The 26,092-nt window shown below is 44.3% G+C and overlaps 2 protein-coding genes across 2 annotated transcripts; both read right to left on the bottom strand.

Annotated features, from left to right (window-relative positions):
- Positions 1-2,319: 2,319 nt before the first annotated feature.
- ERGIC2 (ERGIC and golgi 2) lies at positions 2,320-8,390 on the bottom strand. The gene is made up of 14 exons (XM_053462656.1): positions 8,294-8,390; positions 7,447-7,623; positions 6,859-6,967; positions 5,643-5,689; positions 5,490-5,560; positions 4,812-4,852; positions 4,633-4,734; positions 4,370-4,465; positions 4,183-4,238; positions 3,384-3,482; positions 3,072-3,169; positions 2,767-2,929; positions 2,610-2,689; positions 2,320-2,428 (listed from the first exon to the last, which is right to left on the bottom strand). The coding sequence occupies exons 2-14, from the start codon at positions 7,550-7,552 to the stop codon at positions 2,360-2,362; spliced, it is 1,137 nt and encodes a 378-aa protein (XP_053318631.1). The 5' UTR covers positions 7,553-7,623; positions 8,294-8,390; the 3' UTR covers positions 2,320-2,359.
- Positions 8,391-9,602: 1,212 nt separating this feature from the next.
- Positions 9,603-25,421, bottom strand: OVCH1 (ovochymase 1). Its single transcript, XM_053462160.1, has 32 exons — positions 25,359-25,421; positions 25,080-25,177; positions 24,632-24,804; positions 24,305-24,400; positions 24,054-24,205; positions 23,217-23,412; positions 22,875-22,965; positions 22,519-22,649; positions 22,047-22,187; positions 21,687-21,817; positions 21,197-21,290; positions 20,864-20,992; positions 20,672-20,725; positions 20,082-20,259; positions 19,636-19,708; positions 19,292-19,487; positions 18,686-18,831; positions 18,366-18,522; positions 18,203-18,283; positions 17,645-17,869; positions 17,387-17,527; positions 17,105-17,240; positions 16,505-16,644; positions 16,057-16,194; positions 15,613-15,648; positions 15,215-15,439; positions 14,512-14,685; positions 14,048-14,276; positions 13,224-13,387; positions 12,841-12,933; positions 10,241-10,374; positions 9,603-9,761 (listed from the first exon to the last, which is right to left on the bottom strand). The coding sequence occupies exons 1-32, from the start codon at positions 25,419-25,421 to the stop codon at positions 9,603-9,605; spliced, it is 4,374 nt and encodes a 1,457-aa protein (XP_053318135.1).
- Positions 25,422-26,092: the final 671 nt, after the last annotated feature.

Raw genomic sequence — 26,092 nt, 5'->3', positions numbered from 1 at the left:
GTAGGCCGTTCCTGATGTTGAATCTAGAACGTTCCAGAATTATTAACCCTGGAAGCGCCGCAGGGTAGGGACTTTGCTTTCCGAGTTTAACTCCGGATCGGAGCGTTTAAAAAAAAAAAATAAAAAAATTGGGATACAACATTTTAAGAAAAAAAAATGTAGATTTGGTATACAGCTTACGTTTCGCATCAATAAACTAGAAATGTGCAGAGAAATGTACACATACCTCCCAAGTGTCTCTGTTTAGATGGGACAGTCCCACTTTCGGACTTTTGGTGGGTATGAGGGTGTCACGGGGTTCTACAAACCTAAAAACCCTGATAATGTGCATAGCCTACAGAGTATCTCCGGTCTCCACTTCCCTATGCAGCGCATTCCACAACTTCACAGCCCTTACTGCCGAGAGCGTCCTTCTCTGTTAATCACGTAATGGGGTCTCTCGGTACCCACTTGGTCCGTTTGGTTCAGAATCCCCCCTGTGAGGAACCTTTATGGACCTTCAATTATGTTTATATATCCAGTTTGGCTAAACACAGCCCGGCACCGAAATCATTCTTTCAGATTAACTTTGTGACCGATCTCATTCTAGAGAGATCTAATTTCAACTGAAGAAGCAAATTTTTATCAAAAATAAGCAACAGGATTAAATAAAATCAGGGAAACCCTATAGAACGTTAAACACTCCGTTCAACTTACCCCTTCAGAAAATACCATTTCTTCCTAATGTCACAGAATATAGAATTTAGAGGCACTCACCATACTGTGTATTATTACTACCCTGAAAAGTACATATTTTGGGAAAGGGAATGTCGGATATGTAAAGATCTTTTTGATCATATACTTAACAGTGTCGCCAACAATCCTATACAGTTGATACCCCGTGTGCTGGGGTATACAGCGGGCAACAGGTAATCATATGTTTCAGGAGGCAGACTCTGCCCCCTAGTGGACGGCTTTGCTCATTACCTGAACTTAAAAATCCATTGAAACGCTCATCCTGGAATCGAAAGATGCCACGGGTCGCACTCCTAAGACTCACAATAGTTATACGGCAACTTCTACGAAAGTTAAAGGTAAGTAGCGGGTAGCCAAGCAGGAACGGGAGGACTGGTGCTTGATGGGAAACGACAGAGCGCAATAGTGAATAGACATGTTTAACTAATCACCCGAATTGTTTTACATTTGGCCTCGGTACCTGAAGGAGAGCCACAGAGCCGAGCAGGTGAAAAGGTCCCTCTGCTTCGGGAGCTGGTTTCTATTATGAAGGTGAGTCCGAAATAACGTTGGCGTGACTTGTGTCACACCTGGGCTAGTTTAAGCAGTCTAAGCTTTTAAAAGAAATATTAACATATCAGGCTTTTAGGCTAAAGCCCAACGTCTGAGTTGCCCTGGCTCAGGAGGGGAGTAGCATGAAGCCGAGGGCATCCAAGTTTTCTGGCCCAGCCGCTCACTCGGATGCAGGTAGTGGGGGTGGTGGCCATTCGGCTTCCCTACCAAAGCAGGTTACCCTATAAGACGATCACACCTTCCATTGGTACTCAATGGGTCACTTGGCAAGATCAAAGATCTCCTAAGTACCTGTTCCACCATATATCCTTCCAAGGCACAGTGAGGGTAGGACCTGGGCAGGCGATGCTGTCCTAGGTGAGTCCTACAGTAGCAATCGGCAGAGACATCACCGGCTGGAGGTCTCCCTCTACACCATCATTGGATCTGGAAGGACGGTAGAGACCACCTGTGTATCCAAAAGGTCTGGCCTGCGCTTCATTAAATTAAGGGGGTATTTTATGCATACTGTTCCTTCGCAGAGGGAGGGCGTTCATCTTTTGCGTGCAGAACTGGACTTGGGAATATTACATTGAGTTCTCTTAGTGCAGAAGAGCTTGAAATCTAAACAGTGAAGGCATAAAGGGCTGCAGCCAAACCACTTGAGGGTTTAAGATGCCACGGTTTTTTTATCTGTTTCCTGAAAAATGGCCATCTTTTGTATGTTTGTATGAGTCAGGGGGAAATAGGGCATGACTGACAGATGAACATTTGGAAAAGCTATATATAGTTAAACGTATAAACACCGCGCCGTGTGTGTGCATATAGTACGCTACACAGCACCGTGGCTTGCACAGATGGAGCCGGATTTCGGCTCCATGTGGTCGGCGACAGCAAAAGAAAAATGAAAGATAATATAAGTGGTGGACTGTGTAAGAGAGCAGGAAACCTTTGCGAATGTTAGCGTGTCTGCCGGGCGGAGGAGAAAAACTACACAAGGTTAAGGTTTGTGGGAGAAGACGGCACACATGATCTGCACTCACAAGGCCGAACTTGTAAAATATTTGGGAACGTTTATTATAATAAAAGTCATTCAGAGTGGATCGGGCTGGGGGGGCTCCGACACAAAGTTGTTGGATGAAATTCTAGCCGTGGGCCCATCCTGGAAAATAAATAAAAGAAAAAATAGTTACTTAGGGTTGATAATAAGCAACAGAGGAGAGATAGTTTTAGTACTTGGATGGATTATCACTGTATAAAGACTAAGATGAAACAAAGAAATCGTAAAACGTTAAGTAAAGGACATGAATGGAATAGAAGGTTAGGTTCCATGCGTCACTCACTTCATGACGTCTGTAAACTCCGAGCCTGAAACGGCAACAGAAAATGTCCACGAAAAATTCCGCCAATCCGTGAATCATTCCTGCGGGTAGAAGACACGTGAGCTGATGCCACACGCGACAAGCACGCCAGCGTCAGAAAAGGGAAACTCGCGCTCACCTGTGGTAGTGAAGATTCCCCCGATTATACCGCAGAGTCTGACCAGAAACTTCCAAAAAGGCATGTGATCCTCTGTGACCGTCACCATCAGGGAGCTTATGTCGTATTTCATGAAGATCCCGGACACGCCGTGGCTGCCGGTGGCGTGATTTATGACACGTTCCTGAATGGAGGTAAAAACATTACGACAACATGTCCCGAACGTCATTTAAATGAAACATTATTGAAATTATTAAATTTAACATTGGCCAAATATATAGATAAATATATATTTATAATTACTGTTTGGAACGTATCCAACTCACCCGTTCTGACACCGAAAACTGATGCGTGTCGCAGTGAACCTTCCGTGTGTTTAGCTTTGTAGGGACAATAGTGATGAAATACTGATACATGTGGTTACCTGCAAGACAAATGGCAGGTTAAGCAAATGCTGCCGGTAAAAGTCACCGAACAAGGGGCAGAAAAATGGCAAACAGCCGTAACCTACATACAGAAAGCCAGAAGCAGCGGTAGAGAAGAGAAGATGTGAGTAGATAACACATGGGCCCCGCAAGATACATTAAGGAACAAAAGTAGCCTCTGATTCCCAGCAGAGATGGTTGCTATATACTCACTGTCCACAGCAATTTTTTCAGTCCCATCCAAGGGGTTAATAATCCCGGGCAAGAGCTCCCCAAAAGACAAATGATCAATCCGATGGGAGAAATTATAACCTGCAGATAAGTAACACGTGAATAGCACATCTATTTAGGGATAATGTAGCTCAAAAAACACACGCGTTTTCGTCTGTATAAAAAGATTACATTGCATTTAAGGCTATAACTTGTTGCTGTGGATTAAAATTACCAAATACTGCAAAGATTCGTAGACTTCTAGCGCTGGATTTAGGAGGAGCTGTCTATAAAAAGGTGCTAAATTATTACTGCACACCATACATTTAGACTGGAGTCTGATACTATCCATCTAATGTGTTTGCCCTGGACTGTATGAAAACGGAACGCTTCCATGGATGATAATGAGATCCCATAAACCGAGAGCTGTCTATCCAGATAGTATAATATAGGAGGGCCAAGAACACGCCGGTATGTGCTTTGGAAATCACGGCGGGCTCTGTATATATTTTTTAGTGAGCGATCGTGCAGTTCCCACCGCGTGTTGGTCAATTGCCCCATCTGGTGGAGAGCAGGGCCAGCGTTCCCCGCACAGACACTGCATCGTGCCGTGAAGGATGCGTTATATGCTGCACGAAAGGCAGTAACGCATAAAAAGGAATGAATGTACATAGAAAGATAAAAGAAGTATCCGGCGTGAATGCGAGAGACGGAAGCTGGTTTCTGATCAGATGGAGAATGTCTTGGTAGACATTTGATCGCCTTGCGAGTGATGAGTTAAAGAAGGGAGAGTCTTACTTACTGTCGTGGCTCACAAGAGCTGCTAAATGTGCGTGGCCCCGAGGGTGCGGAATGGCTCTGTAAGAAGGGAAAGACAATATTAGGCCAAAACACATTTTATAGGTCATTCTTCTAACACACTATACTTAATCCCTGCCCAGCTATAGATGCGATCCCCATTGGTAAAGTTGACCCCTGAGAGGACATACTTGCCCACAGTGATGTGAAAATTCCCAGCCACTTTGTTGATGTCAAGATGTCCGTGTATCCTGCAAGCACTGGGCGGCTCGGCGGGGGAGTCTTCCCTAAGTGAGGGGGAGAATAGTGAACGTCAAGACACATGTAACCCCTTTAAAAATCTTTGGTCCGATACAGCTTGTTGGGTCAGGTGACTAAAGCAAAGATCTGGTCGTATGCCACCTGAACAACCACATTCATACGCAGAGGCCGGTTTTAGGGGCCGATTCCTCACCTGGGTGGCAGGGCGGTGACCGAACTCTTCATCGCACTTTTAAACAGGAGATCCTGAAGTGATATCTCCTCTTGTAGCCGGTTCTGGATCTTCTGCAGCATCCTGAGAACAAGAGAAGACCCTCATAGAATTGTCCCCAGAGCCAAAGCCCTGATCGCTCACATACCCTCCAGTCTTACCTCTGCCACTGCCTCTGCTGAGGGGAGAGATCGAATACCACCTGCAGAGAAAGGACCATCTATCAGTATTGAGCATATTCACAAATTATGCCACCGGTCTGCATAAAACCTGCCCCCAAATAGATGCCATGCTCATTTTACTCATGTACGAAAGTTCAAGCCTACACTTCTCGCATATGCCTCTTCTACTGTTGATAAAGGTGAAAACAGCAATGCGGACCCCCAACATTGCTATCGTGTCCTCTCTGCTCCGCATCCAAGCCAGGAGCCTATTAAAGGGGAAGCCCCATCTGATATTTTGGTATATTACTTTCCAACGAGCTCATTATTTAGGGCAATTCTCATAGGTCTGTTCCTCCATAGACTTTCATTAGTCACAGTGTCCACCTGGGTGATTAAAACTGAGCCATTCTGTTTGGCACAGGCAGTGCGATAAGTAGCCAGGTTACTTGTATCGTAGACTGAGCAAGAACATATTTTTGCAAAAATGGCACAATATTTTTTAAAACAATAATTTTTTTTTTTGATACCAGTAATAAAAATAAAAAGTGTGAGTTCCCCTTTAATTAATAAAATACAACTGGATAACAACAGACCCAACACCTGAGGCTCCCTTCTACATCAACTACCCTTTGGAGTTAAGCTATAGAAGAGATCTCCGACGGAACAGATTCTCACCGGCTCATACACCAGCCCCTCGGATGACGTGACCATTGTCTCCGCTAGATCCAACACATCAGCGCCAACATCTGGAGAGAAGAAAACATGGTTATAAAACGTAGAGACCCATGAAAAGAAATGCAACAAATGCCATGAAGATGAGGTACTTACACTGGCATCGCATCGCCACCGTTATATCTATGTTTAGTCGTAATTTACTGCAAGAGAGAAGAAAAACGATCATAGCAAAAAAGACCTAATAAATGCATGGATTATTATTAAAAATGATTCCAATACTAAAAAGATCTACGCGAGTTATAATAACGGCGTGTCGAGGAATTGGTGGGTTTGTTAATAATGTTTTGTATGAATGGATATTTAAAAAATAAAAGTGATGGACACATGGAAAGAGTTTGTCAGTACCTTCTAACTGTTAGACAGCTTATTAGTTTAGTGATGGGGTTTTTTGTGGTCTGGCTCAACACAGACAAGCTTAGGTATGACTGGCGAACTCTATTTCTTTCCAAATGTGACCAATCTCAGCCCTGGCCCGTCGAGGCATGGACTCCACTAGACCTGTGAAGCTGTGCTGTGGTATCCGGCACCGAGACGTTAGCAGCAGATCTTTTAAGTCCTGTAAATCACGAGGTGCGGCCTCCATGGAACGGACTTGTTTGTCCAGCACATCCCACAGATGCGCTTTTGGCGGCCACCTTCTTCCATTGCTCCGTGGTCCAGTTCTAATGCTCTTGTGCCCATGGTGGGCAGTAGATAGGGGGTCAGCATGGGTACCCTGACCGGTCTGCGGCTACCCGGCCCCATACGCAACAAACTGCAATGCTCTGCGTGTTCTGACTCCTTTCTATCAGAACCAGCAGGAACCTTTTCGGCAATTTGAGCTCCAGTAGCTAGTCTGTTGGAATTGACAGGCCGGCCTTCGCCCCCCACGTGCGTCAATCACCCTGTCATCGGTTCACCGCTTTTCCTTCCTTGGATCACTTTTGACCACTACAGACCGGGAACCCCGCAAGAGCTGCGGTTTTGGTAATGCTCTGACCTGGTCGTCTCACCATCACAATTTGACCCTTGTCAGAGTCGCTCAGATCCTTACGCTGCCCATTTTTCCTGCTTCTAACGCATCAACTTTCAGGACAAAATGTTCACTCGCTGCCTAATATACCTCCCCCCACACTGACAGGTGCCACGGTAACAAGATTAGCCGTGTTATTCACGTCACCCATCAGTGGCCATAATGTTATAGCTGACCGGTGTATAAAGAGGAGGTTATACCAGGTGCTCAAAATTACACCGGAGATGCTCTGTACAAGCGGAATATCCAGGAACTGATTGGGGGGTAAAGTAACTGCAAGTGAGAGGATAGGATTACCTTGAGAAGTCTTTGTCAACCTCATACTCGTATCTCATCCACGTGTCACGATAGACCAGGAATTCCATAACCGTGAGCAGCCCCATGATGGAAAAGGCAAGCAGGGACACTATAGAAAGAGCAGAAGATGAAAGAGAATGGAGAAACGCGTCGATGGGAAAATACGGAGAGACGGGCAGCAGGAACGTGCGGATCACAGAGACAATAAAAGGGATGCAGGCACCGAGCGGATTCTTTATGGTAATGCTAATAAAATATGTTCCTCTGCAGACTTTCATAATTCAGAGGATCCTTCAGGGTGATTAAGACCAAGCCATTCTATAATTTACCATAAGGCACTATGATAGTCGGGGGTTTTGCTAGAACACATACAAACGGCTAATACACAGCTGTCTGAAAAATAGTATTGTTTTAAAATGTTAAACTAGAGAGTTCTCTTTAAAGTTTTGTATGAGATGCTCCGGTCAACCGGCCAAGGATGACCGAATCTTCCATCGTTCTCCGCCATCCACGTCTACCCCACTACCCTACCTCCCACCCACCCGCCCGGCTCTTTTACCCCGATGACTACCATGTCCTCCCCCTCACCGGTCCCCCTGCTTGCTGATGTCTCAACGTAGCTCTCTGGCACCTTGGGGAAAGCATCCAGCTCCTTCACCAGGCTCAGCGTCTTCTTGCGATTGAGACGTCTCATGTTTCCAATCTCTCCTGGAGGAGTCAACAAAAACCTCGGGGTCTTTGCGTGCGGGAGACCCACAGAGAGATCTGCAAAAATAAGGAAATATATATATAAATATATATCACACATAGAATGGGACAGCAGATCAGACCCATATTAGCCTCTACCACTTCTGCTGGGAGACTGCTCCACTTTTCTACCACCCTCTCACCAAAGCAGAAGTTCCTCATGTTAGATCTAAAGCACTGACCCTATAACTTTAGATTAGGGCCTTTTGTTCTAACATTTCTCATCCCCTTATGTATTGAAATGTTTCTATCATCACATGCATATTCATCGCTTAATGTTAGCCTATAGCTGTCAGAACCGGGGTAAACACAAAATTACTCATCGACCGATATATAGTAGTTTAGATTTTAGTGCGATGTATATTTATCATTTTAACTTGTTAATTGTTATATTATATATATTATATACTACTCATTATGTTTCCCCATTGTACAGCGCTGCGGAATATGATGGCGCTATACAGAACAATAAATAATAATAATGAATGATATCATTGATGGAAAGCACATCCCCATGTTATATACATTAATCTATAGGTATAATGCACACAGCACACTATCTATAAGCACTGTATTGTATACAATGAGAGACATGTATTCAGTACAGACAGCTGTGCACACCCGACATACAACGCATGTAGCTGTAAACATGGACTGCATGTCACATTATCTCACGCATGACACCTACCGGGCCCGGTTTTCGGGGTTCACCCCCCTTTCCTTAGGTAAAAAGAGGAGCTACACAGCAGGTCAGGGGTCATAGCCTGTAGAAACGCCACTTCCGGGCTCGTCAGCACTACTGCGCACACACTGAGAGGAACGGCGGTCTTCCGGGTCACGTGAGCGTGTGTAGCGGGCGCCATGTTTGATGAGGGCACGTAATCCATTAGCTTCATTACCGCACTAAAGCGACATCTCACGCTAGTAATGAATGATACAAAGTATTCCCATAACAACATTATATTGTAATGATAAATAAAGCATATCAAAGCTGTTCACTTATGTTTTTTTCCCAGTATAGATAAGGGGTAGCCTGTAGGTAGTTATCCAGCGGATGTACAACACCCATGACTGTAAGCCAGCCACTGTCCATAAAATGTTTTAGCATAACGTTGGCTGTGGTTACTGGGAGTTGTACGTTACCAATACCTAGACGACTACATTTTTGTCACCCGTGCAGTCAGGGCCACTATAACAAGTACAGGGGAATGAGGCCTGGGTAAAGAAAAAGGACCCCACACTGGCCCTCAAGGCCCGTTATTACCCATGCATGAACTGTTATTGACTTTGCGGCCCCATTGCGAGGATGTGAGACCCCACAACATGGCAGCGCGTGGGGTCTACAGTGTGTAATCCCACCAGTAATCACCAGTTTCACTCACTAACAATACCAGCGGCCAACCAGCAAAACTCGCGGGAACCAGTAAAAAAATGAGACAGGGATTTCTGACCGTAGAACCGAAATCCTATAAGTTCTCTCCTTCGCTTCCGACGGGCATCAGCTCTCAAAAGTCTTGGCAGCCGGATCCTTGATCGTTTCAAAAGAAGCTGCACTTTGTTGTTTGTTTTTAAAACAAATGTTAAAAAGCCACAATTGTTTGTTTTTTTGTTTTCAGGGGTAGTTGACGGAGAGTTTCGTCCCAAACGAGTTGTGTTTGAAGAATCTCTAATCCATCGTGGACTGTATTTTAGTACCAGTGTAATGCCGAGCAGCTTCCGGAAAATCAGTATCTATGTCCGGACAAATTAAATGGGGAGGAATAAATGTGTTGATCCGACATGCTTAGGGACATCATGGGATGGGAATAAACACTAGCTCCAGACAGTCACTCCTGACCCCAGCCCTTTAAATTATCGATAGATTTTCAGCAAAAAGGAGCGAGGAGGCCTTCTATCTTACGCATAGAACCCAAGAACAGTCCATCTCTTAAAGAGACTTATGAGGTTTTGTTATTTTGTAGTAACCACGCAAACAGTTAAAGGCTGAATTAGTTTTATTAAAAACCGGTGTATTGAAACATCCATCCCCTGTAGGCGGTGATCATGGTGTATACGGCCGGCGTCTTCTGTTCACACTTATCGCTGCCCCAGCTCACCACGCCGACCAGCGTATAACGGTTCCTAACCTTACAGATCAGCGGCCCCCCGGAATCCCCCTGTAAAAAATAAATAAAAAAAATAATTCCATGGCCTACGCGTCACCCCCATGCCTCGTTCCTCCCCAGGGGTCCCTCCTATATTGCCTTTTGTGCTTTTTACGGGAGGTAATAACCCACCCCCAACATCTCAGGGCCACAGGTGAAATGACGGGGCCCCCGACAGCCTACCTTACCTGAAGAGCTACCTAGTGGCGCTCAACTTTAGAGCTTCACGGCGAGGGCCGTGGAGCAGTTTGGAAAGCACCTAAAAATCTGGACTGGCCCGTAAAAAAAGGGACAGATGGAATGTATGCCATGGGGCCAATCAGGGGAGGTGGTCGTATCACCGTGCTCATTGGACCATTCCAATACTGATAAGATCACTTGAAACTTTTGCCCTTATCTTTAAACCCGGATGTGCGGAGTTTAAGAGCGAGCTGGGTCAACACGGCGCAATCACCATGGAAACCAGTAGAATGTTAATAGCTCTGAGGTACCATGCAAGACGAGGCTCCTGCTGCTCCGGCGCATATGTTGGTATCGGTTATGTCCGTGCCCCAATAGCTCTTGCAGGTGGCCATCGACACCATTGGCACGCGGGCCTGCTGAAGCACATCTGGGATTTGTAAACCTAGAAGAAATATAAGCAGGGAATGATTGGATTAGGTCGGGGTTAGTGGGTATGGATGGACTGCGGCCTGGACCACCACGGCGCATTTCCAGTTCCTACGCTACAGTCCAGGGGTGTCCAACCTGCGGCCCTCCAGCTGCTGTAGGACTACATCTCCCATACCCCTCAGCCAGCCCCTTAGCTGAAGAGCATTATGGGAGATGTAGTCCTGCAGCAGCTGGAGGGCCGCAGGTTGGACGCCCCTTCTCCAGTCCAGATTAATTCCTCCAGATTATTATGTTATTATGTTATTATGTTATTATGTTGTTTGTAACCACAAATATTCTTAAACTTCCGTAGACCATTTCCGGACAGACCCTAGAACTGCTTTGTTTTGTGTTTAGCGGCGGATCGGAGAAAAAGGATATTTCTGTCCCGAAAAGCACCAGAATCTCCCAATAATGAAGCCAATCCAAGCCAAAGACGCCCAACGTGTATCTTAATGAAGCGGCTTGAGGTCAGCCGTAGCCGAGCGGGGAACAGCTGGATAGGAAGCATATTGACAAACCCTTTCCTCCTCTCCATTACCAATGTTCTTCCTAAATAAACAACGAGTTCCAACTGGGCCAAGCCCAAGCCAAGCCCCGCTTCACACGATTTAACACGCAGGGAAATCCTTTCACACGGCTATGCTTGGACAGAGAAGAACATTAGTAATCCCCGGCACGGCGTTAGATCCGCCTGAACCCTTTGTGACATACAGTATGGCACACACCGGGTAGGAGACGCAGGTCGACGAAGAAGAAGCCTTCCAAGTTCTCCCAGCAACCACTCGGCAACCAGGATCAGATTCCAGATCATCCCAATCCTAATTCTTAGACCAACAAGAGACATTTTGCGACTGAAGCCAGGAAAAAAATCCTACTGCAATCAATGGGAGCACTTGTTGCGCATGGTGGACCTTGGACCCCCCCCGGTAGTTTGGGCGATTGGGCAAAGACATGTGTTCCAATAGCTGTATATAGGTCACCCATTGGAAGCCGTTTCCTTTCAGGACACGTTAAAGCAGTTCAGGTCTACTTTACGTCAATCCTTTAAATTGCATCACATGCTATAATTGGCCAAAAATTTTTTTTAAAAAATCCTTAAAAATGAATAATTTAATCTAAATGTGTCCAGAGGCAAGGATCAGGCTAAAAAAAAGCACGACAGGAAGGGATTGGCCTTCTGGATCCACATGGCCAACCCCATTACCTGTATTCAATGAACCAAACATGACTGGGTGTTGCATTTTCAATAAAAAATAATAATAAAAAAAAAAGCCAACTCAAAGCTTTTGGGGACTTTTGGCATGGATCGGTCAACGTGCAGCAACTTCTCCCGATTTGCCAACCAGTCTGATCCTGAACCGACTAGCTATAATCCCTAATAGCACCTGTGGCAAGGCAGGCAATGCCCGGAGCTGAATCATAGCTGGCCGTCGGTAACGCGGTCCACGAGCGACATCAACGGCCAAGAAATTGTTTCCAACATAAGTAACCTTTTATAATTGTAACCATAAAAAGAAAAAAAAAACATGCATTCCACACCATACAAAAACCAATATATATGAAATATAACACCGACACCCACACAAAAAAAAGAAAATATATCAAAGTTCTCTGTGATTAACCCTTTCCCTCAGATTACTGTATTTTTCAAAAATCAGGCCGGGGGGGGGGAAGGAGATTGGGAATTATCAGAGTTAGAAGCTGCAGCCTTGAAGCTGCCCCTCTCTTTGCTCCAATGGATGCTTTGGATCTGAACAGATCTTCGCCTGCAGCAGTCGCCAAGCCTGCTCTGGATGTGAATGGAGGAGAGTATACGTTTTTTTTGGGGGGGGGGTGAAAGGGTATTCTGCAGAATCTGTCGCAAGGGGGACGCCACGAAAATTTAAAGGGACCGCACAGCTGGGAGGAGAGAGTCCCTTTAACGCGGTAACGTAGACCGACAATGTCCTACAATACAGACCTGTAACGGCTGATGTATATTAAATTACAGATTTAACCCTTTGTGCGAGATTACATTCATTCACTGCCGCCACACAATCAGAGGCGACGCGTAGGGAACATGCCTAAAACATTATTGCTCACAAAGCCAGGTATATTCAGCGGACGGGGTGTTTCTGAACAGCAGGAGGCAGCAACGTATTCTCTAATCTTCTTTTGCACGCGAGGCGTCTAGTCTGTATTGATGTATTAACCTCTACCACTTCTGCTGGGAGACTGTTCCACTTATCTACCACCTTCCCAGTAAACCAAAACTTCTGTACAGGACGCTCAAGTCTCCGACCCTCTTGTTTTAGACCTCTTTTTCTGAAATTAACGGTTAAATCCCTTTTAGTATTAGCAATTAGGTTTGCCAGGATAGAAAGGAGAAGTATGGTTCCCATACGTGTAACGTGTAACATGTAACATTGAAGGTCAGAGATATTTGAACCATACTTACTGGTAGTACTGGTGCTTCCCCAGCCCGCGGTTATGCAGTCGGTATACGCGACGTCTGTTTTCTCAGACAAGCAAATAACTGCAACGGAGCTGTCTGAAAACGCATGATTTCAGATTAATTCACATGCAGACAATATATATAAATATATAACGATTTTATAAGCAGAAAATGGCCATTTCAGTCCTTTATAAAGAAATTTTATAGACTGTGAGCGACACGATAGAAAACAAATTATATATATATATATACACACACACACACACACACATATATATATACACATACACACACACATACATAAATACATACACACACATATATACATATACACACACACGTACATACATACACATATACACACACCACTTTGCATCATTTCCTACCAAGGACCAGCGGGGTCTCCAGTTCCAGAAGAAGGATGTCATACTTGGGAGGGAATAAGTCGGGATCATATTTTTCATGGACGTAGGATTTTTTCACCAAAACTTCGGTTCTTTTCCCCAGCGACAAGTCCGTTTGACCCACGAATACCTTGTCTGAGCCAACGCTAGTGGCGAGATGGAGATCAAATATCAATATCGTTAAAAGTCGAAGACGATACCCAGCAAAACTGTGACCCGTTTTTTAGAAAATGGGGAGAGAATGATTTGGATCCCAAAAGGGAGGCATTGGGGAGGTATGGTGTTGCTGCACATATCACTTCTAGCAGTGTCGAGGCCCCACCCCTGAGGAACATCCATAGTTCTTGGTTTAAATGGCTGCGGCTTTGAATGCACAGGTGATGACAGTTAGATGTAGTTATAATATGTACCAGTTCTGCACAAAAATAAGAATAAGTAATATTCTCTCTTCTCTCTCTTAAACAGCCCTGCCATATAGGTATCATATGGGTATCATACGGTATTCCTGAGAGCAAGCAGGGGCATGGAGAGCAGGCACCATTGACAGATTGCCCAAGGTACTTGGACACGCAGAGCTGATTTGATTGACAGAGTTCCCGTTCTTGGAACATGGAAAGGAATGTTGCTGGTCCTCAAACATTTTAACTTTCTGTGGCCCTTCTATGAAGCGAGAACCCAATTAGACAAGAGCGACCAGGTAGCGCAATGGGTGCAGTCACCGTAACCGGTGGAATGTTCCCGTTTCTTGCTACACTTTTCCTTGTAGTTCCTTTAATATTCCAAATTAGCAAACATTAAGGTTTTACCTGAATTCGCAGTGAGCCGCGGTGAGAATCCACTTCTTGTCAATGATCGTTCCCCCGCAGTAGTGGCGCTGGTCTTTGGTCTGGAGGCTAACGATCCAAGGCCATGACTTCGAAGCGGCAGGGTGTCCCCCCACTACACGAAATAGCCCCTTTTCATTCCTGATAACCGTGGCTTCTCCGCTGGACCTTCCAAAGGCAATGGGGTCTACCGAGGTTACCCCACACGCCCCTGCTCGGGCAAGACAAGTTTTTGGTAATGTTCTCATATTTGGTGTATATTCATCTTTAAACCAGCATTATCGCAAAAGCCAATAACATGCTTTATCTCAACTACCTTAAAAGCAAAACCTATCGTAGATCTTATGGACGGAACTATCTATGATTTTGGTGTAATATTCCTGCTCATCCACTACAATTCCTGTCATGCTGGAACTTTATCCTGCCAACAAACTCCTGGAACATACCTCCATCGTTGACGCCTCCCATGCTCCTCCTTGACTGACCAGAAGCTTCTGTGACTTCTTCATAATGAATCCGGAACCCTCTATTCACGATCGACTTATCGGTATGGAAATGCAAAGTCACGAAGCTGCCGCCGGACTGTAGGGTGAGAGCCGGCTTGTGACCGCAAAGGGTAACTGGGATACAAAAGATGAATCAATTGGTCCTTACTGGTCACTGATAGACTGCAATTCAAATACAATCATCCAATGGCTGCAAATGAACATCAATGGTGAAAAACAGTCATTTATGCAAATATTTTCATGTTTTTGTTGAATTCCGTACTATAAACTGGCAGAAACTTGGACATTTAAATATTTACTTCAGAAGAGCCATGAAATATGGTAGCCGACCGCTCCTGGCAAGCGACTAGTTTGCCGTAAAGGGGAAAAGTTTACCCTGCTTGAACATTTCTGGAAAATAACATTCAATAATGGTCAATTGTTCTCTTTTCATCAGTTTCGGTGCAAAGTTTGCATGCACAAGGACCAAATTCCAGAATTTTATTGGAGACGTGCCATCTCCAGACACCTAAGGACAAAGGGTTTGCCTCAACTCAACCGTTCTATCATCCAATCTATCCTACAAAATAATCATTTTTGTTATATCAGGGCAAAAAAAAAACTTTTTGGTCACCAGAATCATTTTACAGTAGTAAGAACCAACCTAATATTTTAGAAACATTGTTGGGGCCATCAAGGATCTCCAGGAAGTCCCAGGTACAGTTTTTGGAGTCTTCTAAGGCAAATTCATGGATCTGAAGCTTCAGCCTTTTCCCTGAGATGGAGTAGACGATCCACCGGCAATCCATTCCATTTGGGTAGCTTTTTGGATAGAAAGGGGACCTTATCTCTCCTGACCCAGCTGGCAGAAGGTCCAATACGGGGCAAGCTGAGAAAAGTAAAAAAGCACAATATATTTCAAGGGAATTGTCAACCACCTAGGTGTAGCCCATCACAAATCAGATACAAACTCCTATTGACTTGAATGGAGAGCTTTCTTTGTAAGTTATGGAAGTAAAGATCCATCCTTCTTTGTGGCTTGGTGTTAGGATATAGTCTCACCTGTAGCTGCAACTTTTCCTAATGTATACGTGGAACCTAAAATAGACAACCATATCACTCATATGTCCAGGTATTCGTTGGCATAGAGACATCAAACCTATGCAGTCAGACCCGAATCCCCCATAAAGCTTTTAGGAAATAGTCTTTGGGTGAAAAAAGGCCAACTAGAAAGCAAAATCTCCATCATTTCATGATGCTTTAAGTAAAAGCCACAACGAGGAGAGCGCTGCTATCATCCTTAATCCCAGTTAACTAATGCATGGACTTGCGCTTGCTGCCAACCAAGCTCGAGTCCACAACGTGCCCCAATGAAAGCCATATTGCAACATCAAGAATCATAGGAAATGTTAAAAACCCAAGCAATGATATTTATGTAAGAAGACAACTCCATACATCTTAAAGTTTCCATGTTGATACGCCTGGTCTACAGAAACTAGCCGGTACCTGGCTGTTGAGTCTGCCAGAAGTTGTATCTCAGGGTAAATCCACTCATGGTCACGTTGGAGTTGGTGGTGAAGATTATAGTCACCTCTGGTCCATCCGACTTCAGCGAGTAACTTTGTAACTCTCCGCAGAAAGAACCTGTCATAAATAGACAAAGGAGCCAACAAAAGCATCAACAAAACCATCACCATTTTGCCCAAATCGGACGAAGAGAGAAGATGAAAGAAAGAAGGTAGAAGAGAGAAAATGAAGAAGAAGACGCGGAAGCGGTCGGCAGAGAAGTGGGGAAACATTTAGAGAGCCTGGGCGGAAGAGAGCCTTGGCACAGGACAACAAATTTCGTTCCTGGATAAAAAAAAAAAAAAAATTGTCCCTGATTTTCGTCCAAACCGAATGAGCAGGGAACAAAATCCATTGCTTTTTCAGAATCATTTATTCCACTTTTTACCCAATAAAAGTTTGTTCCTCCCGGTTCCTTCGTATATCCGAAGCGGGTCCTGGCAGCTCGACCCTTCTTTTTCAGTCTTCAAATCCAGCAACTCCAGTTCAATTAAATGTTCAAGAGGAGCGATGATCCGCCACTGGCAACTAACGATTAACAGCGGATTATTCCTTTTAAACTACGAGCTCAAGTTGAAAAACCACCAACGCGGTTAAAGCTAAATATTATATTTATAAACATTAAAATACTTCTGTATGAACATTTTCATTAATAATGATTTTCTGCTGCTTCTATATACATTATTGGGACTTTTAGGGCAAGCATTCCGAACCCCTAAAAAAAAGAGGGACATCAGAGAAGGAATTAAATTTAATTTTTTTTTTTATTATTATTGTTTTTTAAATGGGTTTTGGGGCCCAAAAGAGGGTTCTCTCCTAAAACAGGGACATTTGGATGAAATATTTAGGACAGAAAAATAACAGTGCATGATGCCAACTGTAGTAGGCGGATCTGCTCGTTACAAAAAAAAAAATTAATATATATATATATATAATATATATATATAAATATATATATTCCCCCCCCCCCGATTTTAATTTGAATTACCTGAGGTCATTGGGGTAGCCCAGAGGGTACCCAGGAGATGAAATAACCCCACTGTCCGAGGTTAGAATCACATCATTACAAGCCTTCTGGGACTTGTTTATGGCGGCATCTAGACTTCTGGCGGAAGGCTTTGAAACTACAAAATTAAAAAAGAACGAAAGGAAAATAAACGTGAAACGTCCCAATAAATGGCGTTATGGGGTCGCCCCGATATATCGAGACAGAGTTTGATCTTTTCTAGGATACTATTGGCCATGCGCGCCCGTGTCTCCTCCGTATTACCTTGTCCGCCGTATATTTTGTAGAATATTAGAAAGCCACGTTGGCTGTCAGAGCCGTCAGCGCCGGTGTGAAAAGTCACCCTGATAACGGGCCAGTTACTCGTGTAAATCTCCGGAGACGACGAGAACCCACATGTTTTCACTGTAAGAACAAAAAAAAAATTACTTGTAATTAAGCAGATCCAAAAATCGAGAACTGGACAGCCTCAGTATAAAAAGCCAGGGCATTGGCCTCTGTATAAAGGCGCACAAAACGTACCCAAGAGCTTACGCTCGTTATTGTTCTCCTGGTATAGAGACAGCGAGTCTGTGGTGCAATTTGGAGATTCCTCAATGGACAGCTGCTCCAGACGCAGTTTAATGACGCCGGAAGAGGAAATGTTAATCACCCACGAGCAGTTTAGGCCTCTGGAATATCCATACGGAAAGTCTGGAGACGCGATGGAGCCAACCGACCCCTTCAAGACCAACTCGGGCCGGCATGCTGCGAGCAAAAGAGAAACGCAAGTCAGCGCAGGATTCAGCTCTTCGGCTCGTCTTTAGGGATTATATGGGTCTACATTTCATGGTGACCCGAAAACTAAGTCATGACGAAACCCATTAGTTGCAGATGTCAGTATCAACGAATCCACTTGTGCACCAAGAAGCCTTTGAGGTCCCCTGAGGGCCACTGTGCCAGTGGGGCTGCAGGGGCCAACACTGGATCCCTGTTAGGAGGAGGCTTTTACATGAACTTTTATATATAAGAGACTTTTACCGACTACTGAAATCGAAATTAAAGCTGGAAAAAGTAACAGCTAAACGTCCCCATGGTTACCATGATGGACGGTCTTCTCTTCAAGGTAAAAGGGCAACGACAAGTTCTTCTTCTGCTCGGGATGCTGTGGGCTGCCCTGTCCTGCAAGAGATTAACCACAATGGAGACACCAACACAATATACAAGAACAATCACCCCCTCAAACCAAACTTCACGACCGTACCTCGCTTTGCGGCTTCTATCCAACCCAAGAACTGATTGACCTTGGAGTAAACGCCAGGGTTCTGAGCCCTCGCACAGCCTAATCCCCAACTGTTGATCCCATACAGGACAAAGGATTTATTCCGGCCAGAACATACCAACGGTCCACCCGAATCGCCCTAAAAATATTAACAATATTTGAAAAATTTAATTTCCAAACATTCTTCCTCAGCCAGACTCCGATCAGCTACGACGGGAGATGGAGCACAAGAACCGGTAGAAGACAACCCATCGGCCAACTTTCTTTAAGGAGGACAGATTTCTGCATCTTGCTTGGCTTACCTGACAAGAGTCTTTTCCATTAACAGAAGGGAATCCTGCGCAAAACATGCGATCCGTGATCCTCCCGTGGTAGTAGGTTTTGTTACAGACCGCGTTGTCCAGAATTGGAACTTGTAGTTGCTGCAGACGGGCGGCCAGCTGTCCACCTAAAAATTCAGAACAGTAAGCGGTGAGGAGGCTACATTGGGTTATGTTTTAGGTCACATACAGAAGTTTTATATACTGGAATCTCCATGCGGATGTGGCGCTCTCTACTAGACAAACACCCGGACTCCTTATCACACTGCCTGGTGTAAACAGTAGAAAGTCTATGGAGGAACGGACTTCATTAGCATTGCCATAAAGCATAAGCTCAGTGTAGTGTTTGAGCCAGGAAAGTCACCCTAAATATCACATGCCTGACAATCATCTTTGAAACCTTATGGACTCTACATTTAAAAAAAAAAAAACGTAGAGTTGTATATGGTTCCTGGATCTTAGGAAGTCTCTTCTTTGGTTGTCTTAATCTTACAAAGAGCCCTCTGAGGTCCTGATTGTACATTTTTTCTATGTTGATCATTAGGCAAGTCTCCATCTCACAGGCAAGCCAATACATTGGGTAGTTACCTTCTTGTGTGTTCCCCCAACCAGTGACCACACAAACGGAAGATGGGGCAAGAGTATCAGCAGCACTGGGCAGACAGACCGGACGCACAAAGTCATTAAGTTCTAGCGGCTCCTTCAGCCGTAGCAGAGCGATATCATAATCGTATCGGAGAAGCTCGAACTCCTCGTGGAGGACAATCATTCCAACCGCAACCTTCTGCGTAGAACCAAAAGACAGGGAATCGCTCATCAGAATCACATCCGATACACAGAAACAAGTCTGATCCTCACAGATCTGATTTTACCAATGAAAGCCTTACGGTTTCCGGTAATTATGAAGCATGGCCAACGTGTTTCAGGGGTACCTGCTCTGTGGGTTCCGTCAGGAGCCGGTCATGTTTTCCAGCAACTACCATCCAGTGAACCGGATCAAGAGATCTGCAAACCGAAGCATAAAAGGTGACCTCCATGGAGTAGAACGTTCCAAACATTAAAGAAAGTCAACTGATGTTCTTGAGCAATATCTAAAATCAAGGTGGACACCCAAGCCTGGACTGGCCATGTAGCATACCAGGTGGCCCAACCTCGTGCTATGGGAGCACTGCCGTGATAAATAAAAAATAAAATAGTTTTATTGAAATATTAGCACATTTACATTAACTGACAAATTATTCTAATACCTAATTTTAGATGAATAAAAAAATAAATCAATAAATCAGGAAAATGACTTAATTAACCACAACCCAAAAAATACATATTGGTGTTTTTAGATCTCACTACATCTCAGGAGGTATAAGAAACAGTGACTTACTCTATACAATGAGCTGCCGTCAGGACCACCTGGGATGAAATGATTACGCCTCCACATTGGTGCACCCCCAAAAAGACAATCTCCACCTGCCACGGCCAGCAGTTCGGGCAAGCCTCCTCACCCCCAACAATACGAGGCAATACCCACTGAGCAGATAATGGCGCAACCCCGCAGACGTCTGGTGGGGAGGTAGAAAATACATTTTGGAATCAAGAATACAGAAATCACACAATGACAGGAGAAGACCCAGATACAATGAACAAGGTAGGATTCCAACCCAAGATACCCTCCAGAGGATAAAAAGTCTCCCAACAAGCTTTTTTTCTTAAATAAAATCTGGTTAATAAAACCAGATTAAGGCGTTCCAACATTTGAATTCCCTTGAAGTAGACTTGCTCATCACCCTTACACCGAGCGCTTACAAGACGACATTTGGACCTTACGGGCCTGGTGGAAACCAACAGTTTGGCTTAACCAGTACATCTCGAACAACACTTTTCTTTTGAAATATGAAAAAAAAACAAAAAAAAAACCCCTTAGATTTCCGACTAAACATCCCAAATTATAGGAAAATTATAGGAATTACTCGCCTAGAGGAACCGCTTTTGATGTAGTTTCAGCAACAGGAGAATTGCCGCCTCTATCTCTAAACACGCCGCCTGTGGAAATAAAGTATATAATAAATGTAAAAAAAATTAATAAAGAAAGTCACCCCCCGACCTAGCGCTGTATCTCAGCTTATTGTATGAAATACGGAAAATGTTTGCCCCCAAAAAACGTACTCGACGGTAAAAAGACAAAACTGGCTTTGAAACCGGGGTAATTGTTCTCCTGATCGCTGTTGAAGTGGATGAGCATCGTGTTGCTCGGGCTGAAGACGGGGTCAGGTAGCGTAAATCCACAAAGCTTGGCTGCGTACAGAATACAGACAGAAAGCTGGGTTAGCGAAGCAGCCGCTCCGGGGTAAACTAAATGCCTCTACCACTTCTGCTGGGAGGCGGTTTAATTCATCCACCATCCGCTACGTAAAGTAAAACTCCCTCCTGGATGTCGTTACTGGCGTTTCGTATTTTAACCATAACCTTGCTTCTATTTGAAATGGAAGAAATGATTACCGAGTAATTGAGTTTCCTCCGGGTCTTCATAAATAGACACATGGTCATAAACGCAATCCTTATGGAACTCCAATGCAAAGTCTTCAAACGTGAGCTAATGGGGGGGGGGGTACAATTAAAAATGTTTATAATAAAAAATCTTTGAAGGGTCAGAAGCATTAAAAGGATGGAAAATGTGACAAAACCCAATATTAGAGCTTTTTGTCTTCTTTTACTGCCCTGAAAATATGGTTCTGATTGCAAATCTTTCTTCTCCTAGAGCCTAATCCAGCCCGGAGTAGAATACTTTATGAAGACAGATCTTGAGCAGAGCATCTTGGACCCCCAAACACAACCCCCAAAAGCGGAACTTCACCCAAAGTTCTGCTGCTGCCGTATCCCTCAAGGCGCTAGACTCCGATTGCAGTCTCACACATGGTGGGCTTCATCCCATAATCCCACCAGCCCATGAAAGGTTCACCACCCGTTTAGGATAGACTTTCATTCTCACTTTAATTATCTTGCCCTTTGGTGCTTCGACGATCCAGTGACAGGCGGTCATACTGGGGTAGAGGTTGGGGTAATTCGCACTGTAGATCTTTCCTTCATCCGTCAGAACCGCAAAACTCCCGCAGCCAGACCCTGTTCGGTATAAAAACAAGCAGAGAACATTAAACCAACGCTAAGGATTCACAGTTTTGTGATGGTTTCACAGAAGGTCCTAGAAACACAACGGACAATATCCATCCTTTATGTGTTTATCTGTGATATAGCGCTGAAGTAGCCTAGTGGTTTGGAGCTAGTCCGTCAATATGGAGGTTGTCCATCTGCCCAACTAATACGTGGTCCACCACCTCGACCCGCCACTGACCTGCTGCGGTTATGTCTGGAACTGCAGAATAATGGAGCTCAAACCCAAGTCCATTAACAAGGTCATCAGAGAAGAAAGTGATGGTCACCCAACTGGACGGAATCAACAAAGGAGATGGCGTCACAGATCCACACACTTTGCCTAAAGAAGAAAGAAAAAAAAAAGAAATATAACAGAAGCGTCCAAAATGCTTTCAAACTTATGGTTTCTGCAAAACTATAAGATCCAGGGGCAGAAGGGGCGCTTTGCCCAGTGGCTCCTAGCCATCAAGGTAACAACCCCAAAAGCCCAACATGTACTTGGATATAATGGGTTCTTTACGGGAGCATTAGATTGGCAATTAGGTAATCAAATACATTTTAATATATTGGCAGATACCCCCCCCCCATCCAGTGTTGCCCCAGGGCTCCCCGTACCACCCCTACTCGATGTCCCTGAGAATTCAGAACCATCTCATTAAAGAGATACTCACTGATCATTTTTTCAGTCACAGAGAAAGACAGGTAGTCGTAAATACACGTAGGGTGGTACTCAATGTCCATTTGCACTATGTCGATCCGGATCATCATGTTTTCTTTCACTTGGAGCTTCCAACGGCAAAGACTGCATAAACCATAAAGAGTATCAGTGGCCGATTAAATACGCTTGCTAAAAGGAAGCAAGAAAACATCTCCTGCCATTGATCCGCATATACCCAACGCAGGTCCTTTGAGGAATCCAAGACGTAGAAGTTTGCCCAATATATTTTCACAAGACATTTTAGATTTATCCTTGAATGCTAGGAGGGATCTACATTTTCTTCTATAGGTTTTTAGCCAGATTTGTTACCTGTTGTCGGAATAGTTGGTCCTGGTTCCAAGCGGGTATCTTATTGTTCCAGTTTGACCGCCAACGTCTAGACCTTCGGAAGAACAACCTTCTGGAAGAGAAAAAAAAAAAATTACACTAATGCACACAAAGTGAAGACAATACATTGACATCTACATTCTAGATTCAAATCGACTTAGGTGGCACAGCAACGAGATTACTTCCTTCTAAGAACAGCTAAAAAAAACATACATCAACTGATTTGGCTTTTTTTAAATTTTTTTTTGGAAAAAAAACCTTGTGAACAGAAGAGGTAGAAGGTATTTGTTACAATCGCATCGGACAGGTTTGCTCTCTCACCACGTGTAGGGGAAATTTTCCTTCTTAGGAAGCCCAAGAGAGTGGAAACCTTGGAGAAGATGGCCGGGGAACCCCTTTCATGCTCGTTTAAATTTGATCGACCCCATGCTCTGCCGCAGCCGAGTCCCCAAGACGCGCATCCGGCCAAAAACCAGCTCCCGGTGCGCCGTCGGCAAACCAAGGGACCCCCCGAATCACCCTGGAACATAGAACGTTTTAAAATAACAACAGGAGGTGTCGATAGAAGAACAGAAGCCCTTTGTTCATCAAGTAATCGAGGCCACAGGTCTGCTAATACCTATTATAATCAGAGCATACAGGCCTACTTAATTATGAGATATCGTTTCACATGGACAGATGATCACCAAAACCCTGGAATCTGAGTGTATTATTGGTATAGTTATATAATCGGAAAGAAAATTGAGTCTTTAATTCAAGTTGATCCCTTTTATTGAGTCAACATAGAAATATATAATGCTACATAAGGTTTTAGAACCTCAGGGATCTCTTCAGTAAAAAAGATGTCAATTAAAGACCCGTTTTAGGGCAAACCATTTCTTCAATTAACGCGTCACCTAGTTCAACAGAATCTTAAAGTGGCTAAAGAAGCTAGAAAACAAGATGGAAACCACAGAGCTTAGAGATCAGAGACATCCAGAGGACTAGCCTCTGGATGTATAGAGTAATATATAATATGAATATAAATATAGAACCATCCTGGAGATGTCCGTCAAGCTTGTGTTGGTCCACCACCGAAGCCTGCTTAAGGTCTAAGGTCACCATTAAATTACGCCAACGTTCGCTTTATTTCCTAGAGTACGCCAACATCTTTGGCCTCACCTGACATGCGTCTTTCCCACCATCCGGGAACCCAGCACACAGCATGGTCTCATGGAGAGTCGGAAGCCCCTCTGAAGCCAGAATAGAGCTGCAGGTTATGTTGTCAATGATTGGAAGCTTCACCTCCTGCAAGATGTTTGACATATCCCCACCTATGGAGTCAAGAGTTTTAATTACATTTTTGAAACTCGTTTTCTAACCCATTAAAACGGAAAGCGTTCATCGAGTGCAGGGGGTCGCGTAGAACGTACCCTCAATCAGCCTCCCCCATCCACTCGAGATGCACAGCGTTCCAGGCTCCACTTGCTCTCCCTCCTGAGGAAGGCAGACCGGCTGTACCTGCGAACCTAAAAGAAGCCCCACGCACAAGAAAAGTAGCCAAAAAAAGGGGGCAATACATTTAATAACCTTGAATGTAGCATCTTTAGACATTTTGTTGTAGAAGTTTGCATTATTCAAGCAACTTGGAATGTCTGAATACCACACATGGTATTGTTACACTGGATAAGTCTGGAGCTTATCCTCCAATTGGTACTCAACAGAAAAATGAGGACCCTTTTTTTATTAGTTGCACTCACCATAGTTTATCTTCTCAGAAAGGTAAAGCAGAGCGATATCGTAGCTCATACTCTCATCGTGTTTATACTTTGGGTGCATCACTACCTCGGACACTGAAACGGATTGTTCTTCAGGATCAATGACTTCTTGATTATAATCCCCAACAACCACCGTCATGCGATTCAGTCTGGCCCTGAAGGAGACCAAGAGGTGGTCGGGGGTAGACACGTAGAATGAGATGGCAGATCGGACCCATCGGGCCATCTAGTCTGCACGTTATTCCTGATGTAAAGAATTCTGATCTCAAATAGCTGAAGAGATGCGGCCAGAAGTGGCCAAGGGAGGTATACAGAAACGTTCTAGGGCCTAGAGAACCATATAATACCCATACCCACTGACAAGTCCCCAAAATCGTCCCTCCAAAACATCACTCATGGGGTAAATAATAGTTAAGAGGGTAGAACATACTTATCTGCCGGATAGACGCAATGAGCAGCTGTCACCACCATCTTCCTTTGTATAATGCTGCCTCCACAGATATGTTTACCACCCAACTGCAGGGACACCTATAGATGGGGACATTGAATTGTACAGTTAGCACACCTGCCAACAGTCTTGGATTTCCCTTGGGTGACATTTTTGTTCCAGCACTGAAATCTTTGTAGTTTATATACAAAACGCCTGTTACATAGCTTGTTACATAGTTCCAACCCGTACTCTGTTATCTTCAGAATTTAATTCACTAACCGTCCATGGTTGGCCTCCAACATCAGAATCAGTCCCGCCAACAATCCGCATGATGAAGTCCATGGGGCGGTTTGTGGTTTTCTTCAGTGGTCTCGCCCCGCACTTCGTCCCTGGCCGTGACAGACATCCATAAATTGGAGAGGGGAGAAAAAGATTACAACAAACGACCATACTTTGAATATTTTGGTGGCCATAATCCTCATCTAAACCTTGTCGGATTTGAGGTTTCCTAAAATGTACCCTCCATTACTTAGTGAAAGAGCCAGGAGATTTTTGCCCCGGTGGCCGAAGTCCTTGCTGGTTTGCCATTCCAAGTGTATAGACATTGGGGGGGGGGGCAGTGTTATGATGTCATAGCAGGTTAACGTTTACCATACCCTTGTCCCATATAGTTTTACTTACTCCATAAAAATTACCTTTTAATGTAATTAAGATACAAGAAAACAATTTTAATGAATATAAAAATATTCCAATTTATGACATTTGTTTCAGGCTACAAATGTAACATCCTACATTCTAAGGTTTTCCAAGTCAGCGCAAAATCATTTTAACGTCACAATTTTAGATTTTTAGATCTGCCCAGCGCACCGCCAAGGATTTTAACAGGTTGAGCAGATATATTGGTGGACATACCTCGTCTGTTGGCAGTTTGGTTGCCCGTGTCAGAAACCCGCAGGGGATTTGAAGTCCTTTCTAGGCTCCCGCTGGGCGCAGCTGCATGGAACGGCACATTC

This window comes from Spea bombifrons, chromosome 4 (assembly GCF_027358695.1).
Source record: "Spea bombifrons isolate aSpeBom1 chromosome 4, aSpeBom1.2.pri, whole genome shotgun sequence".
Lineage (NCBI taxonomy): Eukaryota > Metazoa > Chordata > Amphibia > Anura > Pelobatidae > Spea > Spea bombifrons.
Note: the sequence above shows the minus strand (reverse complement) of the source record. Positions and strands in the feature narration are given on the sequence as shown.

Excerpts from the sequence above, each read along its gene's own strand:
- ERGIC2 (XM_053462656.1), bottom strand. The coding sequence starts at position 7,552 with ATGAGACGTCTCAATCGCAAGAAGACGCTGAGCCTGGTGAAGGAGCTG. Across the intron at positions 4,735-4,811 it reads CAGCAGAGGCAGTGGCAGAG|GATGCTGCAGAAGATCCAGA; the intron begins GTAAGACTGGAG and ends TCTTGTTCTCAG. Across the intron at positions 2,930-3,071 it reads AGTTTTCGGTGTCAGAACGG|GAACGTGTCATAAATCACGC; the intron begins GTGAGTTGGATA and ends ACCTCCATTCAG.
- OVCH1 (XM_053462160.1), bottom strand. The coding sequence starts at position 25,421 with ATGGACTTCATCATGCGGATTGTTGGCGGGACTGATTCTGATGTTGGA. Across the intron at positions 15,649-16,056 it reads CTGGCAGACTCAACAGCCAG|GTTCCACGTATACATTAGGA; the intron begins GTACCGGCTAGT and ends TGTCTATTTTAG. Across the intron at positions 10,375-12,840 it reads GGGAAGCACCAGTACTACCA|GTTTACAAATCCCAGATGTG; the intron begins GTAAGTATGGTT and ends TATTTCTTCTAG.